The 15,718-nt window shown below is 49.3% G+C and overlaps 1 protein-coding gene and 1 pseudogene across 1 annotated transcript; one reads left to right on the forward strand and one right to left on the reverse strand.

The window, feature by feature from the left end:
• The first annotated feature begins 1,210 nt into the window (after positions 1-1,210).
• Positions 1,211-1,619, forward strand: LOC110311140 (coiled-coil-helix-coiled-coil-helix domain-containing protein 2 pseudogene; annotated as a pseudogene).
• A 1,027-nt stretch (positions 1,620-2,646) lies between these two features.
• Cpn2 (carboxypeptidase N subunit 2) lies at positions 2,647-15,410 on the reverse strand. The gene is made up of 2 exons (XM_021185133.2): positions 15,287-15,410; positions 2,647-7,188 (listed from the first exon to the last, which is right to left on the reverse strand). The coding sequence occupies exons 1-2, from the start codon at positions 15,350-15,352 to the stop codon at positions 5,542-5,544; spliced, it is 1,713 nt and encodes a 570-aa protein (XP_021040792.1). The 5' UTR covers positions 15,353-15,410; the 3' UTR covers positions 2,647-5,541.
• Between the last annotated feature and the right edge of the window lie 308 nt (positions 15,411-15,718).

The following is a 15,718-nucleotide window of genomic DNA, read 5'->3' on the forward strand; positions in this document are numbered from 1 at the left end:
TTTGTTTTTTGCTTTTTGGGGTTTTTTTTTTGGGGGAGAGGGGGTTGTTTGTTTGTTTTTGTTTTTTCTTCTTTGTGATGGATTCTCTCTATTTTGCCCAAATGAGACTTCAATTCCTGGGGCCAAGTGATCCTCCTGCCTCAGCCCCCTGAATAGAGAGGACTGTTGGTGTCTATCATTATGCTCAGCTAATCTTTGGGGCTTGTTTATATTTTGGTGCTGGAAGCTCAACAGTGCTCGCACACTCCGGAGCCGCTTAGATGAAGAAACAGACCCAGCAAGAGGTCACGAGTTAATAAATGTCAGAAGTTCTGAAAGCAGGGGACAGATGCCCTGATTTCTAGTACAGAATCACAAAAACAAACATAAAACCCCAAACCCAAAGCCACTTGATTCTTGGTGGTTGTCACTGTGGCTCAGTGGTTAAGAGCATGTGTTGATCTTCCAAAAGACCTAGGTTCTGTTCCTAGGGCCCATTTCAGGTGACTCACGGTGGCCTGTAACTCCAGCTCCAGGAGATATGACGAGCTGACTCTTTTTCTGGACACATATGCACATACTCCTATATGAATATACATACATATACACAATTCAAACTAACGTAAATATTAAAAAAAAAAACCCTCAGCTGTTGGATCAGGCTGGGCCACCCCACAAGGAGACATGACAGGAGACCCCTGGGTATCAGACCACACACAGAGAGCCACCAGCTTACACAGCTTACCTTGATGTAAGCTGGCTGTTACCACCAGTGTTCAGTGTTCTTTCCCCGGAGTCATTTGACTCAACACCATATTACATCCTAATGTAATCCGGAGTTATGCTTTTAACATTTTTAATTGTGTGTGTGTGTGTGTGTGTTCAACCATGCACATGTGTAAATACAGATATGTGCATGCATACACACGCTATGGCATGTTTGTGAAGGTCAGTGGACAACTTTTGGAAACAGCTCTCTCCTTCTACCATATGATCTGGGGATCAAATTCAGGCCGTGAGTTATACACAGAAAGTATTTTTATGTTCTGAGCCATCTGTCCTAACAGTCCTGGAGTTATGCCTTTGAGAAGTCGTAATTGAGAGAACTGTTAGCTGCCTTTCTCCTTTCTTTCTGAGGTGAACAAATGACTTCTTGGGTCTCGCCTGGAACTCAGGCGAGACCTTGGATATTCCTTGGATAGACAGTTAGGAAGACAGATAGGAAGTTAGGATGCCCTGTGGAGGCTGTAGCTGCACTTCCCGGGTGACCCCTCCGGCCGGGGCCCTCAGATGAGGGCTGCTCCCGGAAGAGCACCTGCAGTTGGCTCACCTGCCGCAGTGCCCCAGCAGCCAGGCCTGTCAGCCAAGTGGCTTCCTCTGCAGCCAGTGTGGCTGTGGGCTCTGCAGTGGGGTCACACCATCACTGGGGGCTTCAGCGGAAGTGGTAATGCTGAGTCTGCAAAGCCAGGCATCGCTAGCCAGGAGCCTCAGGGAGCCCAGCTGCAGGACCAGCCGTCTTTTGGACCTTGCTCTCTAGAAATCCGTTTCTGGGCTGTGCCCAGAACCAGAGAGATGGCAAGCTCTGAGAGGGCTTCAGCGAGGTGCTGCAGTAGTGCAGGACTGCAAATGGTTTCATCTAGTCAAGAAATTCAAGCTGAAGAAATGTAAAATTGGTTCTGTATAATTGATAGTACAAGTGTGGACTTGTACAGCTCTAGGGCTTCAGAATGGCCACGAAAGAGATCTAACTATAAATGTTTAATGAGGCTTATAGTGTTCGTTACTGGTAAAAGGTTTGGCCTCCTTGAACACTGTATTGTGATTGTGAGTTTAAAAAAAAAAACAAATAGTACCTTATTCTGAAAAAAGAAGAAGAAGAAGAGAGAGAGAGAGAGAGAGAGAGAGAGAGAGAGAGAGAGAGAGAAAGAAAGAAAGAAAGAAAGAAAGAAAGAAAGAAAGAAAGAAAGAAAGAAAGAAAGAAAGAAAGAAAGAGAGAGAGAGAGAGAGAAAGAAAGAAAATGTGGTCCAAATTAGTCTTAAACCAAATGATTTTTAGAGACGGAGCTGAGTGGATCTGGGAATCTGCTTCTTCGGCAAATTTGTTGACGACTTCCTATCACTTTCAAATTAATCCATCTTAGCATCCGGGAGTAAAGGAGAATCTTTGCTTTGTGTGATGAAGGTGTCTTGCCCCTCCCTTTGCCTAACCTGTCCCCGCCCTGCTCACAACCTCAGTGTGTTCACACGGAAGAGAAACCCCTGAGACCAGGCCCTTCCTGGGTACCTCCCACCACACCTATTCACTTAGCCCCTCCCTAAACCCTTCTTTTACTGGAACCTGTTGGTAGTTTTGTTTTGTTTTGTTCTGCTTTGCTTTGCTTTGCTTTGTTTTGTTTTGTTTTGTTTTGTTTTGTTTTGTTTTGTTTTGTTTTGTTTTGTTTGAGACAGGTTTCTCTGTGTAGCCCTGGCTGTCCTAGAACCCACTCTGTAGCCCAGGCTGGCCTCGAACTCAGAAATTCGCCTGCCTCTGCCTCCCAAGTGCTGGGATTAAAGGTATGTGCCACCACTGCCCGGCTGTTGGTAGTTTTTGAAGGGCTACATTCACCAGCAACACTACACTACATTCCTGTTGTGGGGTATTCACAGAAAAGACTGCTGAGACGTAGGTTTAAGCCAATAGAAAGTCTTTAGTAGCTGGCTGGCTACTACACTGGGTATTCCAGATGCCAGCGTAGCCCTGAGCCTCTCTCTAAATGAGCTTTTAAGGACGAAAACCATATTCTGGGTTGACATACTTCAGTTAGCAAGAACAGTTAGCCAGAAGCAGAATTACAGAAGCCAAAAAGCAAGGTTAGTTCATGTGGAGACTTTCTTAGAACTGTGGACCTTGGTGGATTAGGTCTTTGTTTTCATTCTGGCTGGTGGCAGTGTCTATGTGCTGAGTTTTACAGTCGGGATGGCACTTCCATCATGGAGTCAGCTGTGCTAAGGTCTGGACCCTGTTACACCACTCCATATGAGCTTCCTATAGAATAGATGTAACACAGAACCTATTCTAGGTTCGTTTGCATTTCTGTAATTCACCATCGGGGCTCTTAATCCACCTGTGTAAGTGCTGTTAAGCTGCTGAAAACGTCTGGTTCCATTTACTTAGCATCCCTTGCCTGTTGATTGTCATCTCTAGCCAAACCCTAGTTCAAGCTGTTGCCCTAGCTTCCTGTTCTGGGCCAACTGCTTGAACCATAAGCTGGAGCGAGTCCTACCTGCCTCTGTATGAACTGCCTGCAGAGTCCTTAACAAGCACAGATTCCTTCAAGTGGGCTGGAGAGATGGCTCAGCAGAAGGGTGCCTTTGTAGAGGGCCCAGCTTCAGTTCCCACACTTCTCACCACCACAGCCTACCCTAGAGGCGGGGGAGACCTGGAGGCTGGGCTCCAAGCCTTGACCTTCCCCTCTGCTCTCGCGACTCGGGGGCCTGTTCTGCAGTGTGTTGCCCAGTCCTCCCGGCTTGCACGTCTCCAGCATGTAAGTCCCACTCTGTTTCCACCTGTAGCTTCCCCAAGGCCAGGGATCCCCAGGCCTCCTGTGCTGCTTAGTTTTGTCAACTTGGACAAGCGAAGGGCACCTGGAAAGGGAACCTCAGTTGAAAAGATGCTTCTATCAGATTAGCCAATAGGGGCCTTTTAATTATTTATTTATTGTTGTTATTACCATTATTAATGGCGAGGCAGAGTCTTGCTGTGTAGTTCTGGCTAGCCTGGAGCTCTCGACGGAAACCAGGCTGGCCTTGAACTCACAGACATCCACTTGCTTCTGCCTCCCAGGTGCTGGGATTAAAGGTGTGTGCCACTACACCCAGCAGTGGGCTTTTTATTGATTAGTGATTGGTGGAGTGGGAGGGCCCCACTCACTGTGGACAGCACCACCCCTGGGCAGGTGATCATGCAAGGTATTAGAAAGGCAGCTGAAGATAAGCCTGAAAGCAACAAACAGTGTCCCTCCTTGTTTCCACTTCCAGTCCTGCCTTGACTTCCTGCCCTGAGTTCCCACAAAGATGGACTGTGATATGGACTCATTAGCCAAATAAACCATCTCTTCCCCCCAAGTTGGCTTAGTTTGCTCAGTGTTTTATCACAACAGAAACATAACTAGGATACCTCCTGAGCGCCAAGGCCTTGGCACACCCACGCATGGACCTCTGTGTTTGGAGGTACCTCCCACATACTCCTGTCCACCCTGGGCTATGAGCTGCTGTGGTGGGGGTGGGGCACCGTGCATCTCACTTGACCTTTCTACTCTGCAGCCCTGTAACCAAGTAGGAGGTTGTGCAACGTTCTAGGGGGCTTGGGGAAGTGAGAAGGAAGAAAGGGAAGATGAAAGAGAGCCATTCATTAGCCTGAGGATGGGAAACAGAAAGGTTCAAGAACAGGGGGTTGCAAGGACAGAAGGTGGGAATCAAGAGTTGATTAGATAGATGACTAGACACGCTAGGGCTAATTGGGTGGAGGAAGTGCTGAGCCTAAGCCACAGATATGAGGCCATCAGTGCTGAGGGGCCATCTAGTGAGTGGTGGGTGAGTCACTAGAGACATCTTAGAAACCAGAGAAGAGCTGTTCAGTGACAGAGCAGCCCAGAATCAGATGCCCTGAAAGCTATGACACAAAGCAGCTATCCAAGTCCACCAGCTCCCCTCCTCCTCCCCTTCCTCTTCCTCTCCCCCTCCCCTTCCTTCTCTCCTCCCTCTCCCCCTCCTCTTCCTCGTCCTCAGGGAACAGACATCTTGTGTGCTGAAGAGGCAATGCACACTGCCCTCCTGAGAGCCACACAGCCCGGCTTTGCCTCAGTTTCTCCTGGACACAGCTTGAGAGGCAGCCAGGACAATCTCCCTTCCCCACACAGCCCTGCCCTGCCCTTTTCCAGTCACCTCAGCTCCTTGGACACCCTCTTCCTCTCTCTAGCCATTGAAAACAAAATTGAGGCCAAGAGATCAGAACAGACTATTGATCTTTTGATCTATTAAAGGGATGCAGCCTCTACTTTGTATAAGTACAGTAGAAGTGAACACACCTCAAAGCTAGAACTCAGAGCAGGGAGCGGGGTGGGACTTAACAATAGGAAAACACTGTGCCGTGATGGGGGTGGGGGGTCGTATAATATCTAGGCCAGTGGTTCTCCACCTGTAGGTCATGACTCCTTTGCTAAACCCCTATCTCCAAAAAACATACATTATCATCCAAATAGTAGCAAAATTACAGTTATAAAAGTTGCGATGAAATAATTTTATGGTTGGGGGTCACCACAGCATGAGGAACTGTATTAAAGGGTCACAGCATTGGAAAGATCGAGAACCACTGTGCTAGACCGTGGTTCCCATGGGTACCTTGGAAGATCTGAGGGTGACCTTGTTAGGCCATAGACTCCAAGAAAGCATGGTGACAGAAGTTGAGGAGACCCTAGGTGAAGCAGGCCTCTCTCCTCCCTACCCTGGAGCTGTGGCCATGTCCCTTATATTGGTTTCAGACATTCTGTCCCCTCTGCCCTGAGGCTTCTGAATCCACTGCATCTAAGGGCCGGCAGCCGGAGCCTCAATAGACACAGTGACCCTTAGGGGGCCGCAGCTTGACCTCAGTCCCCACTCCTGACTAGAATTGTAGGCCATTGCTGTGGAGTCTGAGCCGTCCCGGGAAGACAGCTGGATGCTCAGCCAGCGACACCGGCCCTCCTCACAGGCAAGCAGCACAGTGCCCTCGGGGTTGCTGTAGGCACACTGGCTGTGAGCTGCCCTCCCCTCCACAGCTAGATCCCAACTGCCTGCTGCCTCCCCGTCATCTAGCCCCAGGGCCCTGAAGCTCAAGTGGCCTGGGTTGACCGGGCATATCAGCTGCTCCTGCTTCAAGTTTGGCACCAACTGGCCCTTGAGGTATGCGGGGCCTGCACAGAAAGTATGGGTGTTGAAGATCTGGTTGTTGTAGAGGCGGAGCCAACTGGTGAGATAGGACAGATGGCAGTCACACTGCCAGGGGTTGCCAAGCAAAGCCAGGTTGAAGAGGTCGTAGTTGGTGTCAAAGATGCCCCCGGGGAGCGTGGTCAGCTGGTTCCTGGACAAGTTGAGGAGCTGAAGCCTGGACAGATTGTGAAAGAGAGCCGAGTGCAGGGCTGTCAAGTTATTGCTGTCCAGAGAGAGTTTAACCAACTGCTCGAGGTTCCTGAAAACATGCTCAGGAAGGTCGGTGATGGCATTGTGCGAGAGCGTGAGGGAAACAAGACGTGACAGGTTGGTGAAGGTCCCCTCGGGGATGGTCTCCAGCTGGTTGTAGGAAAGAGACAAGTGAAGCAGGCCTGGGTTGTGGGCGAAGAGACCCTCGGGCAGAGTCCGCAGTGCATTGTCCTTCAGGCTTAGAAAGGTCAGATTGTGCAGGGAGGAGAAGAGAGAGACCGGCAGGTGGCAGATGGCATTGTGCTGCAGCCATAACGTCTCCAGGCTGAACAGCTGTGAGAACAGATGTGGGGACAGCTCTGTGATGGCATTGCCGTCCAGGAAGAGCTCCTGCAGGCTGCTCAGACTGCCCAGCGCTCCCTCGGGGAGTCTGGCAAGCATATTGTTACTCAGCTTCAACATCTGCAGGCCGGTGAGTGACTGGAACGCCCCCTTAGGCAGCTGTGTCAGGAGGTTCTGAGCCAGGTTGAGGGTTCTCAGATACCTCAGAGACTGGAATAGTCTTCCCGGCAAGGTTCGGAGTTGGTTTCCTTGAAGTTGGAGGGACTCCAGGGTGTCCGTGTGGCAAAAGAGATCCTCAGGCAGACCCGCCAGCCTGTCAAAGTCCAGGGTGAGCTTCTCCAGTGAGCTCAGGTTAGAAAAGATGTGGGCACTGAGATTAGAGACGGGGCTGCCCGTGATCTCCAGGTCCTGCAGCCTGGGCAGTCCCCCAAAGGCATCGGGCTCTAGGTGACGGACCTGAGTGTTGAGGAAGACCACCTTGGTCAGGTTGGGGCTACCGCTGAAAGCCCTGGTCCTCACCGTGGTGAAGGCAGTCTCCACAAAGACAATGTCTGTGACGTGTGGGGGGATGTCCAGGGGGATGTCGGCCAGCTGCTCGTCTGAGCAGAAGACCTCCCTGCTGAAGCAGTCGCAGCCCACGGGGCAAGGCTGGGTGAGCCTTGCCAGGAACAGAAGTGAGGCCCAGCACAACCAGGCTCCCGGGAACATCGTCTGGATCCAAGGAGGACAGAAAACAAAACAAAAAGAGCGCCTTTAATATGGCCATCATAGTGCAGTGCCCAGAGCACTAAACGGTGAGTCCCCCAAGCAAGGTCAGGCTGTGAGTGAGAATCAACCCCTTGAAGGGTGCATGTGTGTTTTGGGGGACAGATGCATTGTTGGGGATAGAAACTAGGCTCAGTACGTGGTGGGAAAGCTTTACCACTGAACCCCAGTTTCAGGTTATGGCTTTAGCAGCTTGTTCCCATCGCCTTACAGCAGCAGCCTTGTGGAGGGTGATAGCCTAGTTCTCATTTCATGGAAGCAAAGGTATCACATTGCCGGTCCAGATACCCTGCAAATTAGTGGCCATGGACAGACCAAGATTTGGGTCTTCTGGAATGTTCGTGTTCTTTCCAGATTGAAGAACGATGTGGAAAGAGTCAAAAAGGCGATGGAGAGGGGCGTAGGTAGTGTGGAACTATTGGAGATAGTACTTATAACATGAGTAGATTAGCCTGAGTTGGAAATTTCTAACCCACAATCCTCTGGGTTGCCAGAGCTCAGCATATTTCAGGCCTGGCTGAAAGCAGCTCCTGCCCCATGCTCGTAGTTGGGTCAGCTAAAGGTAACACAACCCAGGGACTGGGCTCCTCAGAACTGTGCCAAGTGTGGCTCTACCCACCTGCCTGTTGCTCCCCATTGTCCCAGTCCCAGGGGACTTTCTAGGATCCAGACACAAAGGTTCTACAGGAAACCCAAGGGAGATCAAGCTTTTAGTTTACTAAATTTTCATTAAAGAAAGAAAAGAATGAAAGTCTAGCACAGAGGTTCTCAGCAGTGTGTGTGCCATTCGCAGTGCTCTGGAGGCTGGGGCAGAGATAGCGAAGGGGTTTTACTTTTAAGTTTAGTGGGCCAGCCTGGGGTAACTAGTAAATTCAGTAAGTTCACAGCTAGTTTGGGATGTATTAAGAGGTCCTGGCTCAAAACAAGCAACTAAAAACAAACAAACAAACAAACAAACAAACAAACAAACAACAAAAGGAGAAACCAAACCAAACCAACCAAACAAACAAACCAAAAAAATCAAAAGAAAACAAAACCTAAAAGACTGTCGCATCTATTAACTGGTCACAAATGAGTGCCTGCAGGTGCATTTTGGTTAGTCCCTGGTGGTCCCATAGGTCACACACACAAACTGGGAGCTCCGTACTGAAAGTCCCCATTTCTGAATTATCTGGAAACAATAGGTTCACATGCCCACCTGGCAAGACCAACTGGGGCTCAGTAGCCCCCACCCTTCAGAAGGCATGCACTTTGCAAACTACCATGGTGTTATTGGGCTCCCTTAGTCACATGACCTGTGGAAGTTAAAACCCCAGGAGTTCAAATCCCAGGCTCATGGCTTTCTAGTCTAGTGACCTTAGGCATGTTATTATCTGTGATTCAACTTCCTCATATGCAAACTGGGGATAATAACAGAACTGAGGATGTCATGGTGATCCTGATATCTAAATGAGCACGTTTCGTTTAGATCGGGGACCCAGGATAAATGAGCAGTTAGGAACGATGCTAACTGCTGTTGGATTGCAAGGTGTTGTCATTACAGAGAGAGTATTTGAACAAAAAAAGTCATAAGAAAATATCTTGTAGAGGCTGGGCGGTGGTGGCGCATGCCTTTAATCACAGGACTTGGGAGGCAGAGGTAGGTGGATTTCTGAGTTCTAGGCCAGCCTGGTATACAGAGTGAGTTCCAGGACAGCCAGGGCTATACAGAGAAACCCTGTCTCGAAAAAGCCAAAAAGCCAAAAAGCCCAAAAGCCAAAAAGCCAAAAAGCCAAAAAAGAAGAGAAGAGAAGAGAAGAGAAGAGAGGAGAGGAGAGGAGAGGAGAGGAGAGGAGAGGAGAGGAGAGGAGAGGAGAGGAGAGGAGAGGAGAGGAGAGGAGAGGAGAGGAGAGAAGAGAAGAGAAGAGAAGAGAAGAGAAGAGAAGAGAAGAGAAGAGAAGAGAAGAGAAGAGAAGAGAAGAGAAGAGAAGAGAAGAGAAGAGAAGAGAAGAGAAGAGAAGAGAAGAAGAGAAGAAGAGAAGAAGAGAAGAAGAGAAGAAGAGAAGAAGAGAAGAAGAGAAGAAGAGAAGAAGAGAAGAAGAGAAGAAGAGAAGAAGAGAAGAAGAGAAGAAGAGAAGAAGAGAAGAAGAGAAGAAGAGAAGAAGAGAAGAAGAGAAGAGGAGAAGAGAAAAGAAAATATCTTGTATATTTTCTATATACATATGACTTTACTAAAAGTAAAAAATAAAATAAGTAAAATAAAAGCAAGCAAGGAACTACTCTGGCTGTTTCTCTGCTGCCCCCTGCTGGCCACGGCTGACTCCTGCAGACTCCATCGGGTTGGTTGGTTGGAACTTCCCAAAGCAGGCCCAGCAGATGAGGAGGCAGCTACCCTTTCTTGGAAAGTCCATCCAGACCCTGGCTATCAGCAGGCCAGAAACATGGCCTAGAGAGCTCATGAGAATAAGAGGCTAGACACTCAACTATTACCATGCCAAGGGGTATCCAGGCGCTAGCCACTGTTTCTAACTCCTTTGGCCATTGTTACTCGAAGTTTCCAGAGAAAGGTCCCTCGGAATAAAAAGCTATACAATTCAGGGAAGTGGGGGCCATGAAGCCTTTGCACAGGGATAGTGACTGTGGTGGTTTGAATGAGAATACCTGCTCCCCATAGGTTTGAATGAGAATACCCCCTCCCCCCATAGGCTTGTATTTGGATGTTTGTTTCCCAGCTGATGGATTGTTTAAGGAGAGTTAGGAGGTGTGGCCTTGTTGGAGGAGGTGTGTCACTGGTACCCACGCCAAGCCCAGTCTCTCATTCTGTCACTGCCAGGCTTCCAGACCGGATGATCACAGACTCGCCCTCTGAAACTGTAAACCACCCAGCCTCCAACTAAATGCCTCCTCCTAGAAGTGTCCTTGGTCATGGTGTCTCTTCACAACAACAGAATAGTAATTAGACAGTGACACAGCCCGAGAGGCTCTCCACAGACCACAGGCCCCCTGGCATTGCCAGGAGGAAATCTGGAGCAATGGTTGGAAGTACCACAGAAGAAAAGCCAGGGCCTCCTGAGGACAAGTGTCACCATTGAGCCACCCAGTCCTCCTCCTCCTCCTCTTATCTGCTTGGCCTGTTGTCTCCTTCATACACTGACCTTAGAAAACAAGGGCTTGAAGATGCTCCTGAGAAAGGTGACTGTCGAGAACCCTGACACTGAAGAAAACTGACCTTTTGGTGGCATAGCGATCAGGTGCAGCAAATCCACCCAGGTGTTAGAGGAGTGTCTGACCCCTGTGGGGCCGAGGGGACATGGGGTTGGGAAGGAGTCTGAGGGGCTGTTTCCACACCCCCAACATTCTCAAACCTGAAACCTGAAACCTAGACAAGACCAAAACAGGGAAATCAGGACTCCTACAGCATGAGACTCAGATATTAAGGGGTCAGGATCAGGCTTATATGTCTGTGCTCTGAGAATCTCTGCTGATCCCACAAGGCTTTTGTATCAGACAGAGAATAGGTAGGGACTGGCAGGCTCATTCCTCACAGTTACAGGCCTAGAGTTATCCCACCTGCTGTCCGTCCGTGTCTCTTTCAACCTGAATCTTGTTGGGTTGGGTCTCAGCTGCCTTCAGTGCTCCACAGGTAAGCAAAGGGCGTGGGCCCCTGTGGCAGGGTCAGTCTAGGGTCAGTGGCTCCAGGGAGCTATCCACTCCAGCTCAGGTGCTGGTACCTGAGGCAAGGCTTAAGATAGCTATGCAGATAGGCATGTGTCCTTAACCTTGTCACCCTCTCAGTCCCTGGGGGTGTCCTTAGGTCAGAACACGGCGCTCTCGGGTTTAGTTCCCCTTGTCTTAGTCTACAAGGATGGAATGGAGATGCAGAAAGAAAATGTTCCGGGGGCTGAAGAGATGGCTCAGCGGTTAAGAACACTGACTGCTCTTCCAGAGGTCCTGAGTTCAATTCCCAGAAACCACATGGTGGCTCACAACCATCTGTAATGGGATTGGATGCCCTCTTCTGTTCTGTCTGAAGACAGCTACAGTGTACTCATATAAAAGTAAATAAATAAATGTTTAAACAAGAGAGAGAGAGAGAGAGAGAGAGAGAGAGAGAGAGAGAGAGAGAGAGAGAAAGAAAGAAAGAAAGAAAGAAAGAAAGAAAGAAAGAAAGAAAGAAAGAAAGAAAGAAAGAAAGAAAGAAAATAAATAATAATTGCCAGTCCAAGACTCATCCCCACTGCAAAGGAACCCAAAGCGAGCGCTCTGTAGCCAGTATGGGCTCAGATCCTGACTGGCTGCGTACTGTGGCTAAGTGATGGAATCTCTCTGTGCGTCACTCCATCGTTAACCCAGTGAGCGCAAGACTACCTTCTATGTGGGGGGTCTCAGAGGGCTACAACGAGAAAATACAGAGACAGCCCCAAGCCCAGAGTTAGGTATGTTGTACATCATCTGGTCTGAGAGTGGCAAGGATCAGCTCTGGTCAGATGTCATCCGAGGTTTCCTGTGGAAAAACTGATAAGCTCATAGGATTGCTCCATGTGGACCAGAGCAAGCCATCCCCACAGTCCGGGTCCTAACACTTTTCCTTCTCAGTGGAGAACAAAAAGGCATAGACTCACAGCCTTGGCTTGACAGCCCTGGCTTGGGTCCCTTAGTGCTGCCTCAGAAGAACAAGTCACAGGGCACTCCCACTCCAGACACAGCACGGGGGCTGCACCAGAGGCCACGGCTGTGGAAGGTGTATGCTATGTACCTAGACAGACCAGTGAACGAACACAGCAGCGCCCCATGCTCCAGCAAGTGAGGGGCACCTGGCCTTTCCTCCATTCTGAAATGTGTGTGTTATTCATCTGTTTTGGTTGACTGATGGCAACAGCCTTCATCCTCTCCAAATCCTCCTGTGGTGGTACATTCCTATGTGCCCCCAAGCTGTTCCACCTGTCAACCATCACAGAGCCAAGCCCCCTCCCTTCCCAGGGTGCTAGGAGCCCAAGGTCTGACCCCAGTGTGCCTGGTGCCACCTGCATTGGGATCTACCTCACAGGCAGGCTGGATACCACTGCTTGTTCCGAGGTCCCTGGGAAACAAGAAGAAGAACGTCTGGGCTGTACCCCTGGCTGATCCTCAGACCTGACCTCATTTCCTCTAAGTCAGCAAAATTAATCAAAGGGCTGAAGGCCACAGGAAGTGGAGATTGGTACCTTGCACAGGCCCTCCCTGACACCCCACCCCACCTCCAGGCCTACTTGAGACCCAGGCAGTAGAGCAAACATGGAGGCTCTGCCTCTGCATTGGTTAATCCAGAACCACGCTGACTACACAATCTTGACACCTAAAGCATAGATTTACTGTTGCTAGTGTGGCCCTGAAAGGAAACCAAAGCAACAAACTATCAAAAAACAGAAGCCAAGAAGCTGGAGAGATGGCTCAGAGGTTAAGAGTACACACTGCTCTTATAAAGGACCTGGGTTCATCTCCCAACTGCCTGTGACTGCAGTCCCAGGAGACACACTGCCCTCTTCTGGCTTCTGTAGGTACTTGCAGGCACGTGGTGTCATACACTCATACACACACTTAATAAATAAATGAATTTTTAAAAAAAGAAATATAAGCAATAGGGCTGGACAGATGGTTCAGTGGTTAAGAGTATACTCTGGGGTGGCATATGCTGTTCTTGCAGGGGACAACCACCTCCACGCAGGTCAGTTTCCACACCCATGTCAGTACTTCTAGCTCTGAAGAACTCAATGCCACCGTCTGGCCTCCATAGGCAATGTCACTCATGTGCACGTGCACGCACACATACACATACAAACACATGCATGGGCATACACATGCACACACACAAACATGCATGCACGTATGCACACACCTGCATGTACATACACATGCGTGCATACACACATACACACACATACACACACATACACAAACACGTATGCACATACCTGCATGCACATACACATGCATGCATATACATCCATGCACACATACATACACACACACCTGCATGTACATACACATGCGTGCATACACACATACACACACATACACAAACACGTATGCACATACCTGCATGCACATACACATGCATGCATATACATCCATGCACACACACATACACACACACCTGCATGTACATACACACGCACACACACACACACACACACACACACACATGTTTGGTGCTGCCCTCAGCCTTGGCCAGGAAAGGATCTCTGCAGGGGTCATTAGCTATGGCAGAGACTCATAACTGCTGGAAGTTCTGAGAACAAGTGAGTATAGAGTGCTTAGGTCTGAATCTGTGTATTCAGACATCTGTGTATCGATACAGCTGAGACGAGGCTCACGGAGCATCTTGGAAGAGAGGGTGGAGAGAACTTACGAGCCAGAGGAAGAAGTCCTGCGAAGTGCTGACCTCTCTTAACAGGACACGGATTTGCCTCATGAACCCATTGCCACTGTGATTACCGACACAAGCCTGTCTCTAGGTCAAGCCAGCAGCCTTAGTCCAAGTTCCAGCAGGCAATATTAACTGGACTCAGTCAGTTATTTAAAACATAAATGAAGAAAGAAAAACCAACAAAGACATAAAGGTGTAGGTGGGTGTACTGGGGGGATGGGGGAGGGAGGAGGCTTGGCAGCGGGTATGATCAAGATGATCACGGTACATTGGTCCCATGCATGAAATTGACAAAGAATAAATACAAATTTCTAGTTTTAAAAAAGCATTTCTGGGCATCCTTTCCTTGGATCCCCCTCTCACTCTTGGTTCTTTCTTACTTTTCCTTAATAAATCTACATTGGCTCTGCTTTTAAAATACGTACACATTTTAAAATATTTTAACATAATAAACATGAGTCTATTTTAAGGTGAAGAAGAAAGCTATTTTCTAAGATGTAGGTAACTGTATAAAACACTAGGCACAGGTAGGTCCCAGGGCTCCCATCCCCACCCCATAAGCTGTGAGGCTTGACCCCACCCATAGACACCAATTCCAGAGCCCTGCAGCCACACTCCTTGTCTGTAGTGCGTTGCCAAGGACCAGGGGCTTGGCTCTTTGCTGTGTTGGTTTTATGGGAAAGCTGGCACAGTGACATAAGAAGGTGGGACTGGATACTACCACTTTCCGACTCGGCCATGCCTCCAGCCACTTGGTGATGCTGCGGTACGTCTGTGTCTACTGTTCCCTTCCACTGCCTGCTCCTATTCTACCCTCCCTCCCAGAACAGTAGGAGTCTCCAGCAAGCCTTCCTGAACTGTCCCTCCTTCACCTGCCAGGCCACTGGTGTCCTTTGCTAAGCACGGGGTCCTTCTGCTCTGTGTTCTAGTAGATTGTATCCCGACTGAGACCCCAGGGGTCAGGCCCCTGCTGCAGTATTTTGGCTCTGCATCCCAGCACCTGGGCCAGGGCTGGCCAAACAGATGGCACCAAGCTGAAGGAACGGAATGTCTGTGGCTCTCCGTGACCTCTCCTCTTCTCTTAATGAAGAAGCACTTTGGCTCTGTCGGAATAGCCAGTTCTGCGTTCAAATCCAGACACTGTACTTACTAGCTGTGTAGGCTCCAAGGATTCCCCTTCGCCATCTATCAAAGCCTTAATTTCTTTACCCTGATTAGAACCTGAGCCCTTAAGGTTAAAATTAGTCCCCAATTAGACAGTGCATTTAAAGTACTGCATGGTGCTTGACAAATAGCAAACATTCAATTTAGTTCTAGGATGAATGTGAACATTATCATCTAAGTCTGACACTCTGGGAATGAAGAGACAGCAGCACTAATTAGGCACCAACCAGGGTGGATCATGGCCTGTGACCACTCTGCCTGCCACCGTTCACACCTGGCTCCCCTGAGAGCCAGGCCAGGCCATCCTCCACCTTAAGTTATCCCTGACCTTTTCCAGCCAAGGCTAGCTGATCCACTCAAGGGCTTCCCCTTGCAGGGAAGGGCACTCAGTTACTTGTTCCCAGAGCAACAAGTCCCTTTCCAGTGTCCCAGCCAGGACCCTAAGCCAGATGTCCCCACCTCCCCACAGACCCAGGAGTAAGGCAGGAGGCCTACCGTGAGGGGCTGGGCAGGTGGGGCCAGAAGCCCTGGTTTTTCCTCAGAAACAGAGGAGAATTTCATGTGCTCTGTGCTCAGTTGAATCCAGCCCCAGTGCTGACCAAAGTCCTGAGAAGGGTTCCTCCCCTCATGGGGACCGCCTGTTCCCGGAATGTCATCAAGGTCACTTGGGCAAGGCCTATAAAGATTACAAAATGACCTGAATGGTTCCCATAGACAGATGCCTAATCCAACGGAGACTGTAGGCTTGGCAGATCTGGGACCCCAAGTATCCACTAGCCCATTAAAAGTATCTCCAGAATAAAAACAAAAAGTGTCTCCTGGCTACACTGAGATGAGAGTCATTTCCTTGTGAACCTAAGTGCGGGCTAAGAGGCCACCCAGCTACCTGCTCAGCACTCAATCCTGTCACTAAGACGAAACTTAGAA

The sequence above is a fragment of the Mus caroli genome, unplaced genomic scaffold (genome assembly GCF_978045245.1).
Source record: "Mus caroli unplaced genomic scaffold, Mus_caroli_1 scaffold_17, whole genome shotgun sequence".
Lineage (NCBI taxonomy): Eukaryota > Metazoa > Chordata > Mammalia > Rodentia > Muridae > Mus > Mus caroli.